The following is a 26,762-nucleotide window of genomic DNA, read 5'->3' as shown; positions in this document are numbered from 1 at the left end:
ATATATTTCATCTGTTTAACACTTTTTTGGTTACTACGTGATTCCATATGTGTTATTTCATAGAATTGATGTCTTCACAATTATTCTACAATGTAGAAAATAGTCTAAATAAAGAAAAACCCTTGAATGAGTAGGTGTGTCCAGACTACTGAGTGGCAGTGTACATCTATAAATAGTTGTCATGAGAATGTTTAGGAGAACACATATAAAGATGTACGGTAACCATATGGAAATGTATTTTGTGATTATACAGACTTACTGCCACCTTGTGGTTAAGTTGTATATTTCATCACGGTCTGCTTGTCCTCCAGAACACCAGGCAGCCCTCCTGCAGCTGAAGAGAGAATGCAACGAGGAGATGGAGAAGATACAGGTCAGTAAAGCACAGTACTACGTCTCCTTTACTAACTGCGACCCAGACACCGACCTGTAGGTCATACAGCTGTTTTTCCTATTCCTTTACATAATATACAAAAATTAGTTTCCTAACCCTAACACAACTCTAACACAGCCCTAAACCTAACACACTCCTAACACAACTCTAACAGAACCCTAACACAACCCTAACACAACCCTAACACAACCCTAACCCTAACACAACCCTAACACAACCCTAACACAACCGTAACACAACCCTAACACAATCCTAACACACTCCTAACACAACCCTAAACCTAACACAATCCTAACACAACTCTAACACAACTCTAAACCTAACACACTCCTAACACAACCCTAACCCTAACACAACTCTAACACAACCCTAACACAACTCTAACACACTCCTAACACAACCCTAACACAACCCTAACACAACCCTAACACAATCCTAACACAACTCTAAACCTAACACACTCCTAACACAACCCTAACACAACCCTAACACAACCCTAACACAATCCTAACACAACTCTAACACAACCCTAACACAACTCTAACACACTCCTAACACAACCCTAACACAACCCTAACACAACCCTAACACAATCCTAACACAACTCTAAACCTAACACACTCCTAACACAACCCTAACCCTAACACAACCCTAACACAACCCTAACACAATCCTAACACAACCCTAAACCTAACACACTCCTAACACAACCCTAACACAACCCTAACACAACCCTAACACAATCCTAACACAACTCTAACACAACTCTAAACCTAACACACTCCTAACAATCCTAACACAACCCTAACACAACCCTAACACAATCCTAACACAACCCTAACACAATCCTAACACAACTCTAACACAACTCTAAACCTAACACACTCCTAACACAACCCTAACACAACCCTAACACAACCCTAACACAATCCTAACACAGCCCTAAACCTAACACAACCAAACCCTAACACAACCCTAAACCTAACACAATCTTAACACAACCATAACACAACCCAAACCTAACACAACCAAACCCTAACACAACCCTAACCCTAACACAACCCTAAACCTAACACACTCCTAACACAACCCTAACCCTAACACAACCTTAACACAACCATAACACAACCTTAACCCTAACACAACCCTAACACAACCTTAACCCTAACACAATCCTAACAGAACGCCAACACAACCCTAACCCCAACACAACCGTAACACAACCCTAACACAACCCTAACACAGCCCTAACACAACCCTAACCCTAACACAACCGTAACACAACCCTAACACAACCCTAACACAACCCTAACACAGCCCTAACCTTAACTGCAGGAGGACTTTGGAAAGCTGCTGCGCCAGATGAGAGGGGACAATGAGGAGCGTGTATTCCACCTGGAGTGCAACCTGGCCCGGCTACAGAGCGACCTAGTCCTGGGTGCCCACCACCGCCGTGGAGACCTCCGAGACGTGGCCGTATCCACGGGAGATGACCTCTCACCCCGGATCGTCCACAACGTCTGCGTCCAGACGGACCGCCAGACCTTTATCAGAACCCCTGAGGATGAGGAGGGAGGTGTCAGGCTGGGCCTCCAACCCCCCCTCAACGTGCCTAAGAGACTGGGCCTGGCTTCTATCAGTCTAAATCTGTCTGGACAGGCTACCTCTCCCTCTTCTCCCTCTTCTTCCCCCCTTCTTCTCCCTCCTCCTCCTCCACCTCCTCCTCCTTTCCCAAAACAGACCCAGGGACTTGACGGCCCTCCTCCACCCCCTCCACCGCCACCAGGCTGCAGCCCTCCACCCCCTCCCCCGCCACCAGGCTGCAGCCCTCCACCCCCTCCACCGCCACCAGGCTGTGTCCCCCCTCCAGGAGGTCTTAACTACAGTGTGTTGGTGGATAAACCCCACAGGAAGCCTGCTGTGGAACCAGCCTGTCTCATGAAGCCTCTCTACTGGACCAGGATACAGATACAGGACAAGTAGGTGTTACATCTATCAATCAATCAATCAATCAAATGTTTCTTTCCCCAAAGTTTCTTTCTTTCTTGTATAAGATAACAAAATCGTTATTGCTCTTCCATTTGTACATCGTAATCACCATTGTAAAGTTGTTGTTTTTTACTTTGCAAAACACAACAGATAAACCACTGATCCCGCCCACCCCGATGTTCACACTTATCACTGATCCCACCTTGATGTTCACACTTATCACTGATCCCGCCCACCTCGATGTTCACACTTATCACTGATCCCGCCCACCCCGATGTTCACACTTATCACTGATCCCGCCCACCTCGATGTTCACACTTATCACTGATCCCGCCCACCTTGATGTTCACACTTATCACTGATCCCGCCCACCCCGATGTTCACACTTATCATTGATCCCGCCCACCTCGATGTTCACATGTATCACTGATCCCGCCCCCATATATAGAATACTAGAATACCTAGTTCCACCATTGTCATGCTGATAGAGCAGGTTTTGATTTCCATTTTGATAAGATGTACATTTTACCTGCAGTAGCAGCAAAAAACAGTTGATATTTACCAAGGTTATATCCCCTAACACCCACATCCTGGGGTCCTTTTTCCTAAAGTTCCCTAAGTATGGACAACTCCATCCCAGTGGAAACAGACGTCATTTCAGCGTCTAGTTTTAATTTACATTTGTTTGAGATGTCAACTCATGTGAATACGACAGGAAATCAACAATAACTGTCACCATGTCATTGAATGTAGGTTAAATGTTGGGTGATAAAAAAAATAAAGAAATCGCATATATTGATGATTTTTTTGCAAATCCAATCAGTTTTCCACATTGATTCACCGTCATCACACTTCATTTTTGTTTTTAAATTATATGGAAACAACGTTGATTCAAGCAGTTATGGCCCAGTGGGATAGGACATTTGTCAGTTATCTTATTATCAAGCAAATACAATATATTTGGAGTAAAATAAATCAGATGTATACTGAACAACATTTTTTAACGCAACGTGCAACAATTTCAATGATTTTACTGAGTTACAGGTCATATAAGGAAATCAGTCAATTTAAATAAATAAATTAGGCCGTAATCTATGGATATCACATGACTGGGCAGGGGTGCAGCCATGGGTGGGCCTGGGAGGGCATAGGCCCACCCACTGGGGAGCCAGGCCCAGCCACTGGGGAGCCAGGCCCAACCAATCAGAATTAGTTTTTCCCCACAAATGGGCTTTATTACAGACATAAATACTCCTCAGCTTCATCAGCTGTCCGGGTGGCTGGTCTCAGACGATCCCACAGGTGAAGAATCCGGATGTGGCAGTCCTGGGTTGGCGTTGTTACATGTGGTCTGCGGTTGTGAGGCCGGTTGGACGTACTGCCAGATTCTCTAAAACAACATTCAATTCTCTGGCAACAGCTCTGGTGGACATTCCTGCATATGGAACATTTCTGGGATCTTTTATTTCAGATAATGAAACATGGGACCAACACTTTACATGTTGTGTTTATATTTTTTTGTTCAGTGTATGAAGCCATTTTACATCAGCAGTTGTCACAGCACTTTACAGTAACCCGGTCTAGATCGGATCACTTAGCCTGTTCCCAGGTCTGTTAGTGCTGTATAGTATAGCCAACTTCTATGGTCGTTTTCATGCCAAACAGACCTAGGACCAAGCTAGCAATCTTGCACTATTTTGTTCAACCATATTTTGGTTCCTGTTAAGCCTTTTCATTCCTTGTGGGATATGGGTTCCATTGACAAATTGCTTCCATCCCAACCTTTTTCTAGGTTTGGCTCATAAGAGCCTGGTATAAACGTCTTGGGTGGCTGTACAGTAGACAATTTAGTGTCGTCTGCCAGTTATACAGCAGGCATTGATTTGTGTGTCGTCCAATCCATTGGCCATCCTCTCTACTGTTGCACTTTAATCTGAAACCTTTTGAACGAACTTGTACCCACTCACAGCTCTCCATCCAGCCAATGTAGACAACTGCAAACTGTTATGTTATGGGTGTGGCTCTGTTAAATTGCAGTTGCACCAACAGCCTCCCTGGACGTCTTTCATCCTGGTGGTGATTGCCAGAGAGAAAGGAACAGAGAAAATATCGCAACATTTGTTGCTGCCAAATATACTGCCAATATACTGTAAATAATTCCCTATTTCTTAAAAAATAAGTTGAAATTGAAGAAAACCTTTGGTCTCCACACCATGTTAATGGATTTTCAACATTGTAGAACCAATTTATTTTTGTAAACTTAGATTTAAATTGTTTATTTAGAAAATAAGAACAAATGGCATGGACAAAATCATTTTCAGATCTCGCCATAGGTTTTAGATGCGATTCAGATCTGGACTTCGCTGGCCTGGGTGCTTTTTAATGTGTGATTGGGGTTGTTGTCCCGCTGGAAGATTCCCAACCTTCAACAGAGATACAGTATTTGGACACTGGGTTGAACATTGCACTCCAAAAAACCTTAATAATCTGCCTCTAAATTGAAATTGAAAGTGACTGTCCTGGCCACTCCATTATAGACAGAATACCAGCTGACTGCTTCTTCCCTAAATAGTTATTGCATAGTTTGGAGCTGTGCTTTGGGTCATTGTTCTGCTGTAGGAGGAAATTGGCTCCAATTAAGCGCCTTCCACAGGGTATGGCATGGCGTTGCAAAATAGATAGCCTTCCTTCTTCCAGATCCCTTTAACCCTGTACAAATCTCTCACTTTACCACCACCAAACACCTCCAGACCATCACATTGCCTCCACCAGGCTTGACAGATGGCGTCAAGCACTCCTCCAGCATCTTTTCATTTTTTCTCACAAATGTTCTTCTTTGTGATTCGAACACCTCAAACTTAGATTCATCTGCCAATAACACTTTTTACCATCTTCCTCTGTCCAGTGTCTGTGTTCTTTTGCTCATCTTAATCTTTTATTTTAATTGGACAGTCTGAGATATGGCTTTTTCTTTGCAACTGCCTAGAAGGCAGCATTGCCTAGTGGCTAGAGCGTTGGACTAGTAACTGAAAGGTTGAAAGATCGAATCCCTGAGCTGACAAGGTACAAATCTGTCGTTCTGCCCCTGAACAAGGCAGTTACCCCACTGTTCCTAGGCTGTCATTGAAAATAAGAATTTGTTCTTAACTGACTTGCCTAGTTAAATAAATACAATTAAAAAGGCCAGCATCCCTGAGTCACCTGTTGACATTGAGACTGGTGTTTTGCGGGAACTATGAAGCTGCCAGTTGAGGACTTGTGAGGTGTCTGTTTCTCTTGTTTTGATTTGTTTGTGTGTCAATTAGGGTGTGCAGGGTGAATACATGGTCTGTCGTACGATAATTTGGTAAAAAGCCAATTTGACATTTGCTCAGTACAGTGTTAATGACAATTCAGAGGATTTCCCCAAGGTTGCTGTTGACTCATATCCCACAGTAGTTATTGTGGTCAAATTTGTCTCCACAATTTTTGGGGATTGGGGTGATCAGTCCTTGGTTCCAAATATTGGGGAATATGCCAAAGCTGAGGATGATGTTAAAACGTTTAAGTATAGCCAATTGGAATTTGTTGTCTGTATTTTTTATAATTTCATTCAGGATACCATCAACAACCATCAACAACACAGGTCTTTTTGGGTTGGAGAGTTTGTATTTTGTCCTGTAGTTCATTCAATGTAATTGTAGAATCCAGTGGATTCTGGTAGTCTTTAATAGTTGATTCTAAGATTTGAATTTGATCATGTATATGCTTTTGCTGTTTGTTCTTTGTTATATAACCAAATAGATTGGAGAAGTGGTTTACCCATACATCTCTGTTTTGGATAGATAGCTATTCGTTTTGTTTGTTTAGTGTTTTCACATTTTCCCTGAAGTGGTTAGATTCTATAGATTCTTCAATTACATTGAGCTGAATTCTGACGTGCTGTTCATTCTTTTTCCGTAGTGTATTTCTGTAATGTTTTAGTGAAATCACCATAGTAAAGGCGTAGACTCAGGTTTTCTCGGTCTCTATGTTTTCGGTTGGATAGGTTTCTCAATTTCTTTCTTAGGTTTTTGCATTCTTCATCAAACCATTTGTCATTGTTGTTAATCTTATTAGGTTGTCTGCTTGGAATTTCTAGATTTAATACGGAAGCTGAGAGGTCAAATATACAGTTTAGGTTTTCTACTGCTAAGTTTACACCTTCACTATTACAGTGAAACATTTTGTCCAGGAAATTGTCTAGAAGGGATTGAATTTGTTGTAGCCTGATTGTTTTTTGGTATGTTTCCACACTACTTTCTTTCCATCTATAGCATTTCTTAATATTATTAAGTTCCCCTGGCTTTGATACCTCATGATTGAGCATAGCTCCATTCAAGTGGAGTGTGATTTTGCTGTGATCTGATAGGGGTATCAGTGGACTGACTGTGAACGCTCTAAGAGACTCTGGGTTGAGGTCAGTTTATAAAGTAGTCTACTGCCAAGAGATGAGCTATAGGTGTACCTACCGTAAGAGTCCCCTCGAAGTCAGATTCTTGTCCAGTTCTGGCATTTCCAGTATGTCGCCACAGACTTGTTGATCTCCCCCTCTAGGATGGAGAAGCTGTCATCGTTAAAGTATGGGGATTCAATTGGGGGGGATGTAGGTAGCACATATGGGGACATTTGTCCCTGTTGAAATAATTTCCTTCTTAATTTCTAGCCAGATGTAAAATCCTGTTTTGATTCATTTAATAGAGTGGGTTAGGTCTGCTCTATACCAAATTAGCATACCCCCTCAGTCTCTTCCCTGTTTCACACCTGGTAGTTTAGTGGATGGGACTACCAGCTCTCTGTAACCTAGAGGGCAACCAGTGGGTCCGTCTCCTTTATACCATGTTTCTTGTAGGATGACAATGTTTGTATTTCCAATTTCTTTGATGAAGTCTGAGTTCCTTCACTTTGGGCCAAAGGCAAATGACCTCAGACCTTGTATATTCCTCTATTTTTATCACTCTCTCCCCGTCTCTCTACCACTCTCTCTCTCTCTCTCTCTCTCTCTCTCTCTCTCTCTCTCTCTCTCTCTCTCTCTCTCTCTCTCTCTCTCTCTCTCTCTCTCTCTCTCTCTCTCTCTCTCTCTCTCTCTCAGTAAGGACACACTGTGGAACTCTCTTGTGGAACCAGACATCATCAACACCACAGAGTTTGAAGATCTGTTCTCCAAGACCACCTTACAGACCAAGAAAAAACCTCTGTCAGAGGCCTATGAGAAGAAAGCCAAGGCCAAGAAGGTACTGTGAGTCTCCTCTCTGATTCAGGGGGGTTGGGTTAAATGCGAAAGACACATTTCGGTTGAGTGAATTCAGTTGTGCAGCTCACTAGGTTTCTGCTTTCCCTATGTAGCACAATATGGAGTGTCAATGTGTCTGTTGACCTCTAGAGGGGGCTGATGTCTGGATTTACAGTAGCTGAAATGTAGCCTGGAAATCCACATTGAATTCACTTCCACTATTGGTTCGTCTCTTCACTAAATTAACTGTGAATTCAGTTTGGATTCCCAGGCTAACTGATACTATGGTTGTAGTCCAAAATGTAAGGTATTCATGTTTTATTTCTGGACGCCAAAACGTGTCTGTGCATTTGCTCCTCGAATGAACGTGATAGTTCTGGATGTGAACACTATTACTTTACTGACAATGATGTGAAAACATGAAGCTGGAGAGTCATTTTATAACTTTTGCTCCAGAAACCTGATCAGAAAATGCTTGTTTTAAAAGGAGTTGATGAAGTCCCCATAGTCATCTATCTATAGTCAGCCATGATGAAGTCTCCATAGTCATCTATCTATAGTCAGCCATGATGAAGTCTCCATGGTCATCTATCTATAGTCAGCCATGATGAAGTCTCCATAGTCATCTATCTATAGTCAGCCAAGATGAAGTCTCCATAGTCATCTATCTATAGTCAGCCAAGATGAAGTCTCCATAGTCATCTATCTATAGTCAGCCATGATGAAGTCTCCATAGTCATCTATCTATAGTCAGCCATGATGAAGTCTCCATGGTCATCTATCTATAGTCAGCCATGATGAAGTCTCCATGGTGATCTATCTATAGTCAGCCATGATGAAGTCTTCATGGTCATCTATCTATAGTCAGCCATGATGAAGTCTCCATGGTCATCTATCTATAGTCAGCCATGATGAAGTCTTCATGGTCATCTATCTATAGTCAGCCATGATGAAGTCTCCATGGTCATCTATCTATAGTATAGTCAGCCATGATGAAGTCTCCATAGTCATCTATCTATAGTCAGCCATGATGAAGTCTCCATGGTCATCTATCTATAGTATAGTCAGCCATGATGAAGTCTCCATGGTCATCTATCTATAGTATAGTCAGCCATGATGAAGTCTCCATGGTCATATATCTATAGTATAGTCAGCCATGATGAAGTCTCCATGGCCATCTATCTATAGTCAGCCATGATGAAGTCTTCATGGTCATCTATCTATAGTATAGTCAGCCATGATGAAGTCTCCATGGTCATCTATCTATAGTATAGTCAGCCATGATGAAGTCTCCATAGTCATCTATCTATAGTCAGCCATGATGAAGTCTCAATGGTCATCTATCTATAGTCAGCCATGATGAAGTCTCCATGGTCATCTATCTATAGTCAGCCATGATGAAGTCTCCATAGTCATCTATCTATAGTATAGTCAGCCATGATGAAGTCTCCATGGTCATCTATCTATAGTATAGTCAGCCATGATGAAGTCTCCATGGTCATCTATCTATAGTCAGCCATGATGAAGTCTCCATGGTCATCTATCTATAGTCAGCCATGATGAAGTCTCCATGGTCATCTATCTATAGTCAGCCATGATGAAGTCTCCATAGTCATCTATCTATAGTATAGTCAGCCATGATGAAGTCTCCATGGTCATCTATCTATAGTATAGTCAGCCATGATGAAGTCTCCATGGTCATCTATCTATAGTCAGCCATGATGAATTCTCCATAGTCATCTATCTATAGTATAGTCAGCCATGATGAAGTCTCCATGGTCATCTATCTATAGTCAGCCATGGTGAAGTCTCCATGGTCATCTATCTATAGTCAGCCATGATGAAGTCTCCATAGTCATCTATCTATAGTCAGCCATGATGAAGTCCCCATGGTCATCTATCTAGTCAGCCAAGATGAAGTCTCCATGGTCATCTATCTATAGTATAGTCAGCCATGATGAAGTCTCCATAGTCATCTATCTATAGTCAGCCATGATGAAGTCCCCATAGTCATCTATCTATAGTATAGTCAGCCATGATGAAGTCTCCATGGTCATCTATCTATAGTCAGCCATGATGAAGTCTCCATGGTCATCTATCTATAGTCAGCCATGATGAAGTCTCCATAGTCATCTATCTATAGTCAGCCATGATGAAGTCTCCATGGTCATCTATCTATAGTCAGCCAAGATGAAGTCTCCATGGTCATCTATCTATAGTATAGTCAGCCATGATTAAGTCTCCATGGTCATCTATCTATAGTATAGTCAGCCATGATGAAGTCTCCATAGTCATCTATCTATAGTCAGCCATGATGAAGTCCCCATGGTCATCTATCTAGTCAGCCAAGATGAAGTCTCCATGGTCATCTATCTATAGTCAGCCATGATGAAGTCTCCATGGTCATCTATCTATAGTATAGTCAGCCATGATGAAGTCTCCATAGTCATCTATCTATAGTATAGTCAGCCATGATGAAGTCTCCATAGTAATCTATCTATAGTCAGCCATGATGAAGTCTCCATGGTCATCTATCTATAGTCAGCCATGATGAAGTCTCCATGGTCATCTATCTATAGTCAGCCATGATGAAGTCTCCATGGTCATCTATCTATAGTCAGCCATGATGAAGTCTCCATAGTCATCTATCTATAGTCAGCCATGATGAAGTCCCCATAGTCATCTATCTATAGTCAGCCAAGATGAAGTCCCCATGGTCATCTATCTATAGTCAGCCATGATGAAGTCTCCATGGTCATCTATCTATAGTATAGTCAGCCATGATGAAGTCTCCATGGTCATCTATCTATAGTATAGTCAGCCATGATGAAGTCTCCATGGTCATCTATCTATAGTCAGCCATGATGAAGTCTCCATGGTCATCTATCTATAGTCAGCCATGATGAAGTCTCCATGGTGATCTATCTATAGTCAGCCATGATGAAGTCTCCATAGTCATCTATCTATAGTCAGCCATGATGAAGTCTCCATGGTCATCTATCTATAGTCAGCCATGATGAAGTCTCCATGGTCATCTATCTATAGTCAGCCATGATGAAGTCTCCATGGTCATCTATCTATAGTCAGCCATGATGAAGTCTCCATAGTCATCTATCTATAGTCAGCCATGATGAAGTCTCCATGGTCATCTATCTATAGTCAGCCATGATGAAGTCTCCATGGTCATCTATCTATAGTCAGCCATGATGAAGTCTCCATGGTCATCTATCTATAGTCAGCCATGATGAAGTCTCCATGGTCATCTATCTATAGTATAGTCAGCCATGATACATGGAAAATTACATTCCTCTCGACACAGTGTTCCACTTTAATAGGTACTGTACACCATGTTGTGACCTACACTGTGCTTGTACCTCTTTTGACTAGCTTAAATTCTCCATCAGAGACAGAAAGAGAGAGAAAGGGGGGAAATGATGGGTGGAGAGAGAAGAGAGAAAGTGAAGAGGATGGGGGAGACAAGAGAAAGAGAGGGGGTGAATAGAGAGGAGAGAGAGGGAGAGAGAGGGAGGGGGAGACAAGAGAAAGATAAAAGAGAGATGTGATGGAGAGAGAGGAGAGAGAGAGGGGTGGAGACAAGAGGAAGATAGAAAGAGAGAGGAGGTAGAGAGAGAGGAGAGAGAGAGAGAAGGAGAGAGGGAGGGGGAGACAAGAGAAAGGGAGAAATACAGAGGGGGTGGAGAGAGAGGAGAGAGAGGCTCTGGTCTCCATCAGAGAGTGAGAGAGAGAGGGGGGACAAGAGAAAGAGAGGGGGTGGAGAGAGAGAAAGAGAGGGGGTGGACAGAGAAGAGAGAGAGGCTCTGGTCTCCATTAATGATCAACACCTCCATTAGTCTTCCATTAGTCCACCTCCCTTCCTCTTACCTAATCTGATGGCCAGCTGAGCTCCACTGTTGTCATGGTGACTGTGTTGTCTTCTTCTCCCTGGTCAGGTCATCAAGCTGCTGGATGGGAAGCGTTCCCAGGCCGTAGGGATACTCATCTCTAGTCTGCACCTGGAGATGAATGACATACAGCAAGGTGAGTGGCATTATCAAGCCCTTGATTAGGTGAATCGGGTGATCTTATTCAGGGTTACAGCATAATTTTGACATGTCTGGCGTTCCTGCGGTGAGGTTTGAAAACCCTGGCATGTACTGTGCCCCTAAAATCATCTCTGAGAAGAAGGGTGCATACTCTCTCTACCCTCTTTAAAAAAAAAACGTAATCCAGAGATCCAATAGAGGCCTTTATCCAAAGCTATTACATAAATAGTAGCTGAATGTCTATATGGCCCATGTAGGATGCGAACCATCAACTTAATCTAAGATGACACAATTAACAGTTTACACATACAGCATATTCAATATGTGTGGTCCGTGTAGGACTCAAACCCACACTCAAGCACTAGTCTATGTTCCAACCAAGTGAGTCATCTGAACCACAACTTAAAGTCTGACTCTGGACCCCTCTACCCTGTATTTGACTTCAGACAGACAGACAGACAGACAGACAGACAGACAGACAGACAGACAGACAGACAGACAGACAGACAGACAGACAGACAGACAGACAGACAGACAGACGTTCGGAAAGTATTCAGACCCCTTGAATTTGTCCACATTTTGTTACGTAACAGCCTTGGTCTAAAATTAATTAAATAAATGTTTTTCCACATCAATATACAGACAATACCCCATAATTACAAAGCGAACAGTTTTTATTTTTAAATTATTCAGACATTCGCTATAAGACTTGAAATTGAGCTCAGGTGCATCCTGTTTCCATTGATCATCCTTGAGATGTTTCTATAACTTAACTGTCATGAATTCAATTGATTGGACATGATTTGGAAAGGCACACACCTGTCTATACAAGGTCCCACAGTTGACAGTGCTTGTCAGAGCATAAACCAAAGCCATGCGGTCGAAGGAATTGTCCGTAGAGATCCGAGACAGGAATTTTTCAAGGCCCAGATTTGGGGAAGGGTACCAAAAAATGTCTGCAGCATTGAAGGTCCCGAAGAACACAGTGGCCTCCATCTTTCTAAAATGGAAGAAGTTTGGAACCACGAAGACTCTTCCTAGACCTGGCCACCCGGCCAAACTGAGCAATCGGGGGCCTTGGTCAGGGAGGTGATAAAGAACCCAATGGTCACTCTGACAGAGCTCCAGAGTTCCTCTGTGGCGATGGGAGAACCTTCCAGAAGGACAACCATCTCTGCAGCACTCCACCAATCAGGCCTTTATGGTAGAATGGCCAGACGGAAGCCACTCCTCAGTATAAGGCTCATAGCCCGCTTGGAGTTTGCCAAAAGGCACCTAAAGGACTCAGATCATGAGAAACAAGATTATCTGGTCTGATGTAAACCAAGATTGCACTCTTTGGCCTGAATGCCAAGCTTGACGTCTGGAGGAAACCTTGCACCATCCCTACGGTGAAGCATGGCGGTGGCAGCATCATGCTGTGGGGATGTTTTTCAGTGGCAGGGACTGGGAGACTAGTCAGGATCGAGGGAAAGATGAATGGAGCAAAGTACAGAGAGATCCTTGATGAAAACCTGCTCCAGAGCACTCTGGACCTCAGACTGGGGCGAAGGTTCACCTTCCAACAGGACAATGACCATAAACACACAGCCAAGACAATGCAAGAGTGGCTTCGGGACAAGTCTCTGAACGTCCTTGAGTGGCCCAGCCAGAGTCCGGACTTGAACCCGATCGAACATCTCTGGAGAGACCTGAAAATAGCTGTGCAGCGACGCTCCCCATTCAACCTGACAGAGCTTGAGAGAATCTGCAGAGAAGAATGGGAGAAACTTCCCAAATTCAGGTGTGCCAAGCTTGTAGCGTCATACCCAAGAAGACTCAAGGCTGTAATCGCTGCCAAAGGTGCTTCAACAAAGTACTGAGTAAAGTGTCTGAATACTTATGTAAATGTGATATTTCCGGTTTTTATTTTGAATACATTTGCAAAAAGTTTTAAAAACCTGTTTTTGCTTTTTCATTATGGGGTATTGTGATGTCATTATGGGGTATTGTGATGTCATTATGGGGTATTGTGTTGGGGGAAAAAACTATTGAATCCATTTTAGAATAACAAAGAGTAACAAAATGTGGAAAAAGTCAAGCGGTCTGAATACTTCCCAAATGCACTGTAGTGTACTGCTTTTGACCTATATAGGGAATAGTGCACTACATGGCACCCTATCTAGGGAATAGTGTGCCATTTGGAACAGATTCTGAGAGTTACCATTTGAGCTGGGAAAGACAGTACCTTAAGGGGAAGGAATCTACACTGTGGGTCTCTTTGGTTTCTGTGGCAGGGAGCAATTAGTTTCCCAGAAGTGGAGAGTTTTAGATTTGGTGTGTGTGTGTGTGTGTGTGTGTGTGTGTGTGTGTGTGTGTGTGTGTGTGTGTGTGTGTGTGTGTGTGTGTGTGTGTGTGTGTGTGTGTGTGTGTGTGTGTGTGTGTGTGTATGTGTGTGTGTGTGTGTGTGTGTGTGTGTGTGTGTGTGTGTGTGTGTGTGTGTGTGTGTGTGTGTGTGTGTGTGTATATGTGTGTGTGTGTGTGTGTGTGTGTGTGTGTGTGTGTGTGTGTGTGTGTGTGTGTGTGTGTGTGTGTGTGTGTGTGTGTGTGTGTGTGTGTGTGTGTGTCTGTGCGCATCTGGCCCTCACACACCTCTCACCAGCCCAACACTGACAGACCTTGTCCACTGGGATATCATGGATATATCAGTTTCAGCAGAAACTTTAAGAACAGGGAAACATCCATGTTCAGGTTGAAATGTTTCATCTGATCCAGTCCTGTTGGATTTCAGCTCTGTGAAAGTACACCTTTGGGAATCGTGTAGGAGAGTTGGCTTCGGTTTTTTTGTGTGATTATGGAAAAAAATCTTACAATTACACCTACAGGCTCCCCGCCAGTCGTAGAAATACCCTTATGTGACCCCACAGGCCTGTAGAGATGCAATTCACTGTATACTGTGTATCCATCCATGCACTACCTTCATGAATCAATGAACTTGTTTACTCCTGTAGCTGTGCTGACGGTGGACAACTCCGTAGTGGACCTGGAAACCATCCAGGCTTTATACGAAAACGTGAGTACAACTCCTGTCTTTGTCTTGTCCTTTTTGCATTTTGAGCTCTCTTCAGTTTGTTAAGTGTTGTTTGATGCCCCTACCAGAGAGCCCAGCCCGATGAGCTGGAGCGGATAAAGAGACACTACCACACTTCAGAGGAGGAACTGGTCAAGTTGCTGGACAAACCTGAACAGTGAGTGTTCTCCTTTCCCTTCTCATCACCTTTTTAACTTTCTGTGGAGGGTGATAGCTGGGGAAAACCTTGTGCGTAGCTCCACCTCAAGGCACCATCTCCACCTCAAGGCACCATCTCCACCTCAAGGCACCATCTCCACGTCAAGGCACCATCTCCATGTCAAGGCACCATCTCCACCTCAAGGCACCATCTCCATCTCAAGGCATCATCTCCATGTCAAGGCACCATCTCCACCTCAAGGCACCATCACCAGCTCAAGGCACCATCTCCATGTCAAGGCACCATCTCCACCTCAAGGCACCATCTCCATCTCAAGGCATCATCTCCATGTCAAGGCACCATCTCCACCTCAAGGCACCATCACCACCTCAAGGCACCATCTCCATGTCAAGGCACCATCTCCACCTCAAGGCACCATCACCACCTCAAGGCACCATCTCCACGTCAAGACACCATCTCCACCTCAAGACACCATCTCCACCTCAAGGCACCATCGCCACCTCAAGGCACCATCTCCACCTCAAGACACCATCTCCACGTCAAGGCACCATCACCACCTCAAGGCACCATCTCCACCTCAAGGCACCATCTCCACGTCAAGACACCATCTCCACCTCAAGACACCATCTCCACCTCAAGGCACCATCGCCACCTCAAGGCACCATCTCCACCTCAAGACACCATCTCCACCTCAAGACACCATCTCCACCTCAAGGCACCATCTCCACCTCAAGGCACCATCTCCACCTCAAGGCACCATCGCCACCTCAAGGCACCATCTCCACCTCAAGACACCATCTCCACGTCAAGGCACCATCACCACCTCAAGGCACCATCTCCACCTCAAGGCACCATCTCCACCTCAAGGCACCATCTCCACGTCAAGACACCATCTCCACCTCAAGACACCATCTCCACCTCAAGGCACCATCTCCACGTCAAGGCACCATCTCCACGTCAAGGCACCATCTCCACCTCAAGGCACCATCTCCACGTCAAGGTACCATCTCCACCTCAAGGCACCATCTCCACGTCAAGGCACCATCTCCACATTTTTATATAGTACCAGTCAAAAGAAAAAGGAGCTGATTGTGGACTACAGGAAACGGAGGGCCGAGCACGCCACCATCCACATCAATGGGGCTGTAGTGGAGCAAGTCGAGAGCTTCAAGTTTCTCGGTGTCCACATCACTAAGGAATTATCATGGTCTACACACACCAACACAGTAGTGAAGAGGGCTCGACAATGCCTCTTCCCACTCAGGAGGCTGAAAAGATTTGGCATGGGCCTTCAGATCCTCAAAAAGTTATACAGCTGCACCATTGAGAGCTTCTTGACTCACCACTTGGTATGGCAACTGCTTGGCATCCGACCACAAGGCGCTGCAGAGGGTAGTGCGTCCTGCCACCCAGGAGCTCTATACCAGGTGGTGTCAGAGGAAGGTCCTAAAAATTGTCAAAGACTCCATCCACCCAAGTCATAGACTGTTTTCTCTGCTACCGCACAGCAAGCGGTACCGATGCACCAAGTCTGGAACCAACAGGACCCTGAACAGCTTCTACTCCCAAGCCTTAAGAAATAGTTAGTTAAATAGTTAACCAATAGTTACCCAGACTATCTGCATGGACCTTTTTTGCACTAATTCTTTTGACTCATCCCATTTCCTGCTGCTACTGTTTATTATCTATCCTGTTGCCTAGTAACTTTATCCCTACCTATATGTACATACTGGATCTACCTCAATTACCTCGTACCCCTGCACATCGACTCGGTACTGGTACCCCGTGTATATAGCCAAGTTATCGTATCTCATTGTGTATTTATTCCTCTGCATTGTTGGGAAGGGCCTGTAAGTAAGCATTTCACTGTTAGTCTACACCTGTTGTTTACGAAGCATGTGACAAATAACATTTGATTTGATTGTAAGTGTGCCCATAGGAACAAAACGGGAAGTAAAAGTAGGAAGTGTACCAATCAATATGTGCTGTGATTTGTTGGTTCAACTCAACTGACATTCCAAAATATACATTTAATTTCATGAGCCACATCAGTTGGCATCATTTGAATGAAAATTATATTTGACCATGAAAATGATTGCATCACAGTACCAGGCAGCAATTCTGCAATTCCCCTTTATAATAAAGCATTCTATGCATCCTCGCATTTACAGACTTACTGTATGTAAGATAGATATACCACATGATCAAAAGTATGTGGACACCTAATCGTCAAACATCTCATTCGAAAATCATGGGTATTAATATGGAGTTGGTCCCCCTCTTTGCTGCTATAACAGCCTCCACTTATCAGTAAAGGCTTTCCACTAGATGTTGGGACATTGGACTTGCTTCCAGTCAGCCACAAGAGCATTTTTTAGGTCGGGCACTGATGTTAGGCGATTGGGCTTGGCTCGCAGTCGGTGTTCCAATTCATCCCTTAGGCATTCGATGGGTTGAGGTCAGGACTCTGTGCAGGCAAGTCAAGTTCTTCCACACCGATCTCGACAAACCATTTCTGTATGGACCTCGCTTTTGTGCACAGGGGCATTGCCATGCTGAAACAGGAAAGGGCCTTCCCAAACTGTTGCCACAAAGAAGGAAGCACAGAATCATCTAGAATGTTATTGTATGCTGTAGCGATTTCCCTTCACCGGAACTAAGGGGCCTAGCCCGAACCATGAAAAACAGCCCCAGACCATTATTCCTCCTCCACCAAACTTTACAGTTGGCACTTTGCATTCGGGCAGGTAGCGTTCTCCTGGCATCCGCCAAACCCACATTCGTCCTCCAGATGGTGAATCGTGATTCATCACTCAAGAGAACGCGTTTCCACTGCTCCAGAATCCATTGGCGGCGAGCTTTACACCACTCCAGTTGACGCTTGTCATTGCGCATGGTGATCTTAGGCTTCTGTACGGCTGCTCGGCCATGGAAACCCATTTCATGAAGCTCCAGATGAACAGTTCTTGTGCTGACGTTGCTTCCAGAGGCAGTTTGTGTGAGTGTTGCAACCGGGTGTTGCAAACGAGGACAGACGATTTTTTGCTCTACATGCTTCAGCAATCTGCGATCCGGTTCTGTGAGCTTGTGTTGCCTGCCACTTTGCGGCTGGGCCGCTGTTGCTCCTAGACATTTCCACTTCACAATAACAGCACTTACATTGGCAGCTCTAGCATGGTAGACATTTTTGGGAAATGTGGCATCCTATAACGGTGCCACGTTGAAAGTCACTGAGCTCTTCAGTAAGGCCATTCTACTGTCAATGTTTGTCTATGGAGATTGCATGGCTGTGTGCTCGATTTTATTTACCTGTCAGCAACGGGTGTGGCTGAAATAGCTGAATCCACTAATTTGAAGGGGTGTCCACATACTTTTGTGTATATATAGTGTAGCTTACTATTCCTAATGTGATGAACAGATTGGATAGTCATAATTTAGGCCAATAATATAACTCATTTACTGTTCAATGCAGCACGTAGTAATGTAGCGTAGGTCTAAGCTATATCACATATGTTTCTTCTCCTTTCTTTGCATGGGAAAAATGTGTCCTTTTATAAACACATTTCATGCAATTCTACTGTAGTTGATATGACTGGAGACATTAGCAGAATCATTTTTAATATGACAAAAGAATGACAGGGTAGCCTACTCTGCTGACACTGACACACAGATCAATAAAAACGACGTTGTCGGATCCATATAATCGGCATATGTGAAGTGGAGACACAAATACCATGTGACCTAACCTGGAGGAGAACATTGTTATCCAAAAACAAATCTTCAAGGAGCACTGAACCAACGATGATAAAGACAGTGAAGATGTCCACTCACCAGGGATATGGCCGATGCTCTCTGCTGGTGCCAATAAGACAGGCTACTGTTCATTCAATTAAGTTGAGAATTTTGATAACTAAAATACAGATTGGAGTCTTTTCATTGTCATCTTTTTACAGCAATAGCCATTTTGCTTTCCAAACTATATTTTCCCGCGATTGTATTTTAAAATATTGCGATATGCCTGACTGGGCCTCTCTACTTTTCACTGACAGTCGCAACTCAACAATCGTCTGGTTTTTGCCATGCGCGGCCCAAATTGCGGGTCCTTCAGACTATGTGATTTAACACAATAAACAGCTTTATTTTATTAAAGAAGCTAATGATCCTCTGTGTCTAAATCAGGCTTTCTGGTGTAGTAGCCTATTTTGAATGATTGTATTTATTTCTGTATAGGCTATTTAAGCTCTATAATTTTGGCAAATGTAATAGCTTAAACAGTAATGACGGTTATTTCATTTTCAGGACGGTCTTCATCCGTAACCGTCGGTTATACGGTAATTGTGCCAGCCCTAAACTCAAATGTAGGAAAATGACTTAATAAAGATGGTTGTAGAATCAAAGTAACTTCCATCATGTCTTCTTCCTGTCTCCCTGTGTTGTCTCTAGGTTCCTCTATGAGTTATCTCAGATACCAGACTTCCCAGGCAGAGCTTCATGTATCATCTTCCAGTCTTTCTTCATAGACGCCATCGCCTCCGTACAGCGCAAGGTTGACATCGTCTCTCGCGTCTGCAAGGTAGTTACAAGATAATAAGGAATATTAAGAGATTCCCTACCAGATGAAATGAGGAGCTTGCTGTGCTCATTTAAACGACATTCAAGCCTATGTGTCAGGTCTCATTTCCATGGTCTATTTCGGTGGCTCGGTAACAGAGTAACCACAGGAAGCGTGTGTACTGTACACCACATTGTTCAAACGGCTCAAAAGAATCTGTAGTGTTCTGAAGTGCAGTCAAAAGTCTCTAAGTTAACAGGAGGTTGGTATCTCTGAATGTAGGATCTGTTGGAGACCTCCAGTGTGAGGGAAGTAATGGGTCTGGTTCTAGCTCTGGGGAACCACATGAACGGGGGCAACGGGACCAGAGGACAGGCTGACGGCTTTGGACTGGAGATCCTGCCCAAACTGAAAGACGTCAAGAGCAGGGTAATGAAGTCTCAACTCTACAGTATTGTAGTGACTTTAGTTTCATTCCTAACAACCTCATGTAAAAAGGTTCAAACCCCTTGGTGTAATGGCGTGTTGGACTGACAATCATAATCACAGAATAGTGTGCAATCAGATTTGTGTACATTGTAACCCAGTATACACACATACCAAGGTTTTATTATTAGTTCGTCTTGTACACATTCACAGCTAAATGCTGTTCCTCCCCAGTACCATAATTTTTTATTTGACCTTTATTTTACTAGGCAAGTCTTAAGAACAAATTTTTTTTTTTAATTTTATCTTTTATTATTTTTTTAATTTTTAATTTTATCCCATTTTCTCCCCAATTTTCGTGGTATCCAATCGCTAGTAATTACTATCTTGTCTCATCGCTACAACTCCCGTACGGGCTCGGGAGAGACGAAGGTCGAAAGCCATGCATCCTCCGAAGCACAACCCAACCAAGCCGCACTGCTTCTTAACACAGCACGCCTCCAACCCGGAAGCCAGCCACACCAATGTGTCGGAGGAAACACCGTGTACCTGGCCCCCTTGGTTAGCGCGCACTGCGCCCGGCCCGCCACAGGAGTCGCTGGAGCGCGATGAGACAAGGATATCCCTACCGGCCAAACCCTCCCTAACCCGGACGACGCTATGCCAATTGTGCGTCGCCCCACGGACCTCCCGGTCGCGGCCGGCTGCGACAGAGCCTGGGCGCGAACCCAGAGACTCTGGTGGCGAACCCAGAGACTCTGGTGGCGCAGCTAGCACTGCGATGCAGTGCCCTAGACCACTGCGCCACCCGGGAGGCCCTAAGAACAAATTCTTATTGACAACGACAGCCTAGAAACAGTGGGTTAACTGCCTTGTTCAGGGGCAGAACGACAGATTTTTACCTTTGTCAGCTCAGGGCTTCAATCTAGCAACCTTTCGGTTACTGGTCCAACGCTCTAAACCACTAGGCTACCTGCTCTAAACACTAGGTTACCTGCTCTAACCACTAGGTTACCTGCTCTAACCAACAGGCGACATGCTCTAACCACTAGCCTACCTGCTCTAACAACTAGGCCACCTGCTCTAACCACTAGGCTACCTGCTCTAACCACTAGGCTACCTGCTCTAACCACTAGGCTACCTGCTCTAACCAACAGGCTACATGCTCTAACCACTAGGCTACCTGCTCTAACCACTAGGCTGCCTGCTCTAACCACTAGACTACCTGCTCTAACCACTAGGCTACCTGCTCTAACCACTAGGCTATCTGCTCTAACCACTAGGCTACCTGCTCTAACCACTAGGCTACCTGCTCTAACCTCTAGGCTACCTGCTCTAACCACTAGGCTACCTGCTCTAACCACTAGGCTACCTGCTCTAACCACTAGGCTACCTGCTCTAACCTCTACGCTACCTGCTCTAACCACTAGGCTACTTGCTCTAACCTCTAGGCTACCTGCTCTAACCACTAGGCTACCTGCTCTAACCACTAGGCTACCTGCTCTAACCACTAGGATACCTGCTCTAACCACTAGGCTACCTGCTCTAACCACTAGGCCACCTGCTCTAATCACTAGGCTACCTGCTCTAACCACTAGGCTACCTGCTCTAACCACTAGGCCACCTGCTCTAATCACTAGGCCACCTGCTCTAACCACTAGGCTACCTGCTCTAACCACTAGGCTACCTGCTCTAACCACTAGGCTACCTGCTCTAACCACTAGGCTACCTGCTCTAACCACTAGGCTACCTGCTCTAACCACTAGACTACCTGCTCTAACCACTAGACTACCTGCTCTAACCACTAGACTACCTGCTCTAACCACCAGGCTACCTGCTCTAACCAACAGGCTACCTGCTCTAACCACCAGACTACCTGCTCTAACCACTAGACTACCTGCTCTAACCACTAGACTACCTGCTCTAACCAACAGGCTACCTGCTCTAACCACCAGACTACCTGCTCTAACCACTAGACTACCTGCTCTAACCACTAGACTACCTGCTCTAACCACTAGACTACCTGCTCTAACCACTAGACTACCTGCTCTAACCACTAGACTACCTGCTCTAACCACTAGACTACCTGCTCTAACCACAAGGCTACCTGCTCTAACCACTAGACTACCTGCTCTAACCACTAGACTACCTGCTCTAACCACTAGACTACCTGCTCTAACCACTAGACTACCTGCTCTAACCTCTAGACTACCTGCTCTAACCACTAGACTACCTGCTCTAACCACTAGACTACCTGCTCTAACCACAAGGCTACCTGCTCTAACCACTAGACTACCTGCTCTAACCACCAGGCTACCTGCTCTAACCACCAGGCTACCTGCTCTAACCACCAGACTACCTGCTCTAACCTCTAGACTACCTGCTCTAACCACTAGACTACCTGCTCTAACCACTAGACTACCTGCTCTAACCACAAGGCTACCTGCTCTAACCACTAGACTACCTGCTCTAACCACTAGACTACCTGCTCTAACCACTAGGCTACCTGCTCTAACCTCTAGACTACCTGCTCTAACCACTAGACTACCTGCTCTAACCACTAGGCTTCCTGCTCTAACCACTAGACTACCTGCTCTAACCTCTAGGCTACCTGCTCTAACCACTAGACTACCTGCTCTAACCACTAGACTACCTGCTCTAACCTCTAGACTACCTGCTCTAACCACTAGGCTACCTGTTCTAACCACTAGACTACCTGCTCTAACCACTAGGCTACCTGTTCTAACCACTAGACTACCTGCTCTAACCACTAGGCTTCCTGCTCTAACCACTAGACTACCTGCTCTAACCACTAGGCTACCTGCTCTAACCACCAGGCTACCTGTTCTAACCACTAGACTACCTGCTCTAACCACCAGGCTACCTGTTCTAACCACTAGACTACCTGCTCTAACCACCAGGCTACCTGCTCTAACCACTAGGCTACCTGCCTCTAACCACTAGGCTACCTGCTCTACCCACTAGACTACCTGCTCTAACCACTAGGCTTCCTGCTCTAACCACTAGACTACCTGCTCTAACCTCTAGACTACCTGCTCTAACCACTAGGCTTCCTGCTCTAACCACTAGACTACCTGCTCTAACCTCTAGACTACCTGCTCTAACCACTAGGCTACCTGCTCTAACCACTAGACTACCTGCTCTAACCACTAGACTACCTGCTCTAACCACTAGACTACCTGCTCTAACCACCAGGCTACCTGCTCTAACCAACAGGCTACCTGCTCTAACCACCAGACTACCTGCTCTAACCACTAGACTACCTGCTCTAACCAACAGGCTACCTGCTCTAACCACCAGACTACCTGCTCTAACCACTAGACTACCTGCTCTAACCACTAGACTACCTGCTCTAACCACTAGACTACCTGCTCTAACCACTAGACTACCTGCTCTAACCACTAGACTACCTGCTCTAACCACAAGGCTACCTGCTCTAACCACTAGACTACCTGCTCTAACCACTAGACTACCTGCTCTAACCACTAGACTACCTGCTCTAACCACTAGACTACCTGCTCTAACCTCTAGACTACCTGCTCTAACCACTAGACTACCTGCTCTAACCACTAGACTACCTGCTCTAACCACAAGGCTACCTGCTCTAACCACTAGACTACCTGCTCTAACCACCAGGCTACCTGCTCTAACCACCAGGCTACCTGCTCTAACCACCAGACTACCTGCTCTAACCTCTAGACTACCTGCTCTAACCACTAGACTACCTGCTCTAACCACTAGACTACCTGCTCTAACCACAAGGCTACCTGCTCTAACCACTAGACTACCTGCTCTAACCACTAGACTACCTGCTCTAACCACTAGGCTACCTGCTCTAACCTCTAGACTACCTGCTCTAACCACTAGACTACCTGCTCTAACCACTAGGCTTCCTGCTCTAACCACTAGACTACCTGCTCTAACCTCTAGGCTACCTGCTCTAACCACTAGACTACCTGCTCTAACCACTAGACTACCTGCTCTAACCTCTAGACTACCTGCTCTAACCACTAGGCTACCTGTTCTAACCACTAGACTACCTGCTCTAACCACTAGGCTACCTGTTCTAACCACTAGACTACCTGCTCTAACCACTAGGCTTCCTGCTCTAACCACTAGACTACCTGCTCTAACCACTAGGCTACCTGCTCTAACCACCAGGCTACCTGTTCTAACCACTAGACTACCTGCTCTAACCACCAGGCTACCTGTTCTAACCACTAGACTACCTGCTCTAACCACCAGGCTACCTGCTCTAACCACTAGGCTACCTGCCTCTAACCACTAGGCTACCTGCTCTACCCACTAGACTACCTGCTCTAACCACTAGGCTTCCTGCTCTAACCACTAGACTACCTGCTCTAACCTCTAGACTACCTGCTCTAACCACTAGGCTTCCTGCTCTAACCACTAGACTACCTCCTCTAACCTCTAGACTACCTGCTCTAACCACTAGACTACCTGCTCTAACCACTAGACTACCTGCTCTAACCACTAGACTACCTGCTCTAACTACTAGACTACCTTCTCTATCCTCTAGACTACCTTCTCTATCCTCTAGACTACCTGCTCTAACCACTAGACTACCTGCTCTATCCTCTAGACTACCTTCTCTATCCTCTAGACTACCTGCTCTAACCACTAGACTACCTTCTCTATCCTCTAGACTACCTGCTCTAACCACTAGACTACCTTCTCTATCCTCTAGGCTACTTGAGGCAGAAGACAAATGTGGAGTTTGTTTGCAGAGCTCTTTCTTTCGATTTTGTGCGTTGTTTGTTTTAACATTCTGTTTGATGTCGTTTTGATGTGTCGTGTCTTTCCTCTTTTCAGGACAATCGAATCAGTCTGGTTGACTACGTGGTGTCATACTATCTCCGCAACCTGGATGAGGTAATGTCACTTTATTCTGATGAACGTTTTTACACAAAGTTGATCTATGGTGGTTTGGTTGGTCTATGGTCATTCTGGTGTTGTCTTTTTGTTGTTGTCACTGATGTTGTTGTTGTCACTCTGATGTTGTTGTTTCCTTCCAGAACGCTGGGACAGAGAGAAGTGTCTTCCCTCTCCCCGAGCCTCAGGATGTGTTCCTGTCAGCCCAGGTCAAGTTTGAAGACATCACCAAGGAGCTGAGTCAGCTGAGACGGGACCTGACAGGTGGTGGAATCATGATACATTATTCATTATTGATTGGATGATAATGTCCTTTTCCAGGCATTCAACTCACTATTGTAAGAGAGTAACTCCCCTCATCCACCACCAATGGTGAGAGGTCTTTTAGGCATCACAATACCCACTTGAATAACTGATAGAAAAGTGTGACAGCATGTTTTTTGTATTTATGTGAATGGAATGGTGTTACTCTGAGGTTAGTGTGTTATGTGTTAGTGTTTGAGAGCCTCCTTCAGCCTCTGTAACTCTATCTCTGTAGTTAGTGCTGCTTCAGATTCCTCACAGCCGCAACCTCAGACACAGTCAGTCTGGCAGTCTTCTGTTCTCCTCAGGCCTCGTTCATTCATTCACACAGCAATAAGGATGGTTTCCCGTCAGCCATTACTGGCCACAGCAGCCATTTTAAAAACCCTATTTGAATGCTAAAGTACCATCTTTGACCGACTCACAGTCCACTCAGCTTCAGAACAAAAGAGTTCCTCTCCTCCACAGTCCACTCAGCTTCTGAACATAAGAGTTCCTCTCCTCCACAGTCCACTCAGCTTCAGAACATAAGAGTTCCTCTCCTCCACAGTCCACTCAGCTTCAGAACATAAGAGTTCCTCTCCTCCACAGTCCACTCAGCTTCAGAACAAAAGAGTTCCTCTGCTCCACAGTCCACTCAGCTTCAGAACATAAGAGTTCCTCTCCTCCACAGTCCACTCAGCTTCAGAACATAAGAGTTCCTCTCCTCCACAGTCCACTCAGCTTCAGAACAAAAGAGTTCCTCTCCTCCACAGTCCACTCAGGTTCAGAACATAAGAGTTCCTCTCCTCCACAGTCCACTCAGCTTCAGAACATAAGAGTTCCTCTCCTCCACAGTCCACTCAGCTTCAGAACATAAGAGTTCCTCTCCTCCACAGTCCACTCAGCTTCAGAACATAAGAGTTCCTCTCCTCCACAGTCCACTCAGCTTCAGAACATAAGAGTTCCTCTCCTCCACAGTCCACTCAGCTTCAGAACATAAGAGTTCCTCTCCTCCACAGTCCACTCAGCTTCAGAACATAAGAGTCCCTCTCCTCCACAGTCCACTCAGGTTCAGAACATAAGAGTTCCTCTCCTCCACAGTCCACTCAGCTTCAGAACATAAGAGTTCCTCTCCTCCACAGTCCACTCAGCTTCAGAACATAAGAGTTCCTCTCCTCCACAGTCCACTCAGCTTCAGGACATAAGAGTTCCTCTCCTCCACAGTCCACTCAGCTTCAGAACAAAAGAGTTCCTCTCCTCCACAGTCTACTCAGCTTCAGAACAAAAGAGTTCCTCTCCTCCACAGTCCACTCAGCTTCAGAACATAAGAGTTCCTCTCCTCCACAGTCCACTCAGCTTCAGAACAAAAGAGTTCCTCTCCTCCACAGTCTACTCAGCTTCAGAACATAAGAGTTCCTCTCCTCCACAGTCCACTCAGCTTCAGAACATAAGAGTTCCTCTCCTCCACAGTCCACTCAGGTTCAGAACATAAGAGTTCCTCTCCTCCACAGTCCACTCAGCTTCAGAACATAAGAGTTCCTCTCCTCCACAGTCCACTCAGCTTCAGAACATAAGAGTTCCTCTCCTCCACAGTCCACTCAGCTTCAGAACATAAGAGTTCCTCTCCTCCACAGTCCACTCAGCTTCAGAACATAAGAGTTCCTCTCCTCCACAGTCC

General features: G+C 45.1%; 1 protein-coding gene across 1 annotated transcript in view; it reads left to right on the top strand.

The window, feature by feature from the left end:
• LOC120024264 (formin-like) overlaps positions 1-26,762 on the top strand; it is a 53,813-nt gene that overhangs the window by 5,900 nt on the left and 21,151 nt on the right. The window contains exons 5-16 of the mRNA XM_038968459.1: positions 312-373; positions 1,730-2,002; positions 2,135-2,373; positions 4,705-4,716; positions 7,494-7,635; positions 11,585-11,672; positions 14,668-14,729; positions 14,816-14,904; positions 19,351-19,480; positions 19,742-19,888; positions 24,740-24,799; positions 24,943-25,063. Coding sequence (XP_038824387.1) covers positions 312-373; positions 1,730-2,002; positions 2,135-2,373; positions 4,705-4,716; positions 7,494-7,635; positions 11,585-11,672; positions 14,668-14,729; positions 14,816-14,904; positions 19,351-19,480; positions 19,742-19,888; positions 24,740-24,799; positions 24,943-25,063 — 1,425 coding nt within the window. The remainder of the gene's footprint in view (positions 1-311; positions 374-1,729; positions 2,003-2,134; positions 2,374-4,704; positions 4,717-7,493; positions 7,636-11,584; positions 11,673-14,667; positions 14,730-14,815; positions 14,905-19,350; positions 19,481-19,741; positions 19,889-24,739; positions 24,800-24,942; positions 25,064-26,762) is intronic.

Source organism: Salvelinus namaycush, chromosome 29 (assembly GCF_016432855.1).
Source record: "Salvelinus namaycush isolate Seneca chromosome 29, SaNama_1.0, whole genome shotgun sequence".
NCBI lineage: Eukaryota > Metazoa > Chordata > Actinopteri > Salmoniformes > Salmonidae > Salvelinus > Salvelinus namaycush.
This window is presented reverse-complemented; position numbering and strand designations above follow the sequence as displayed.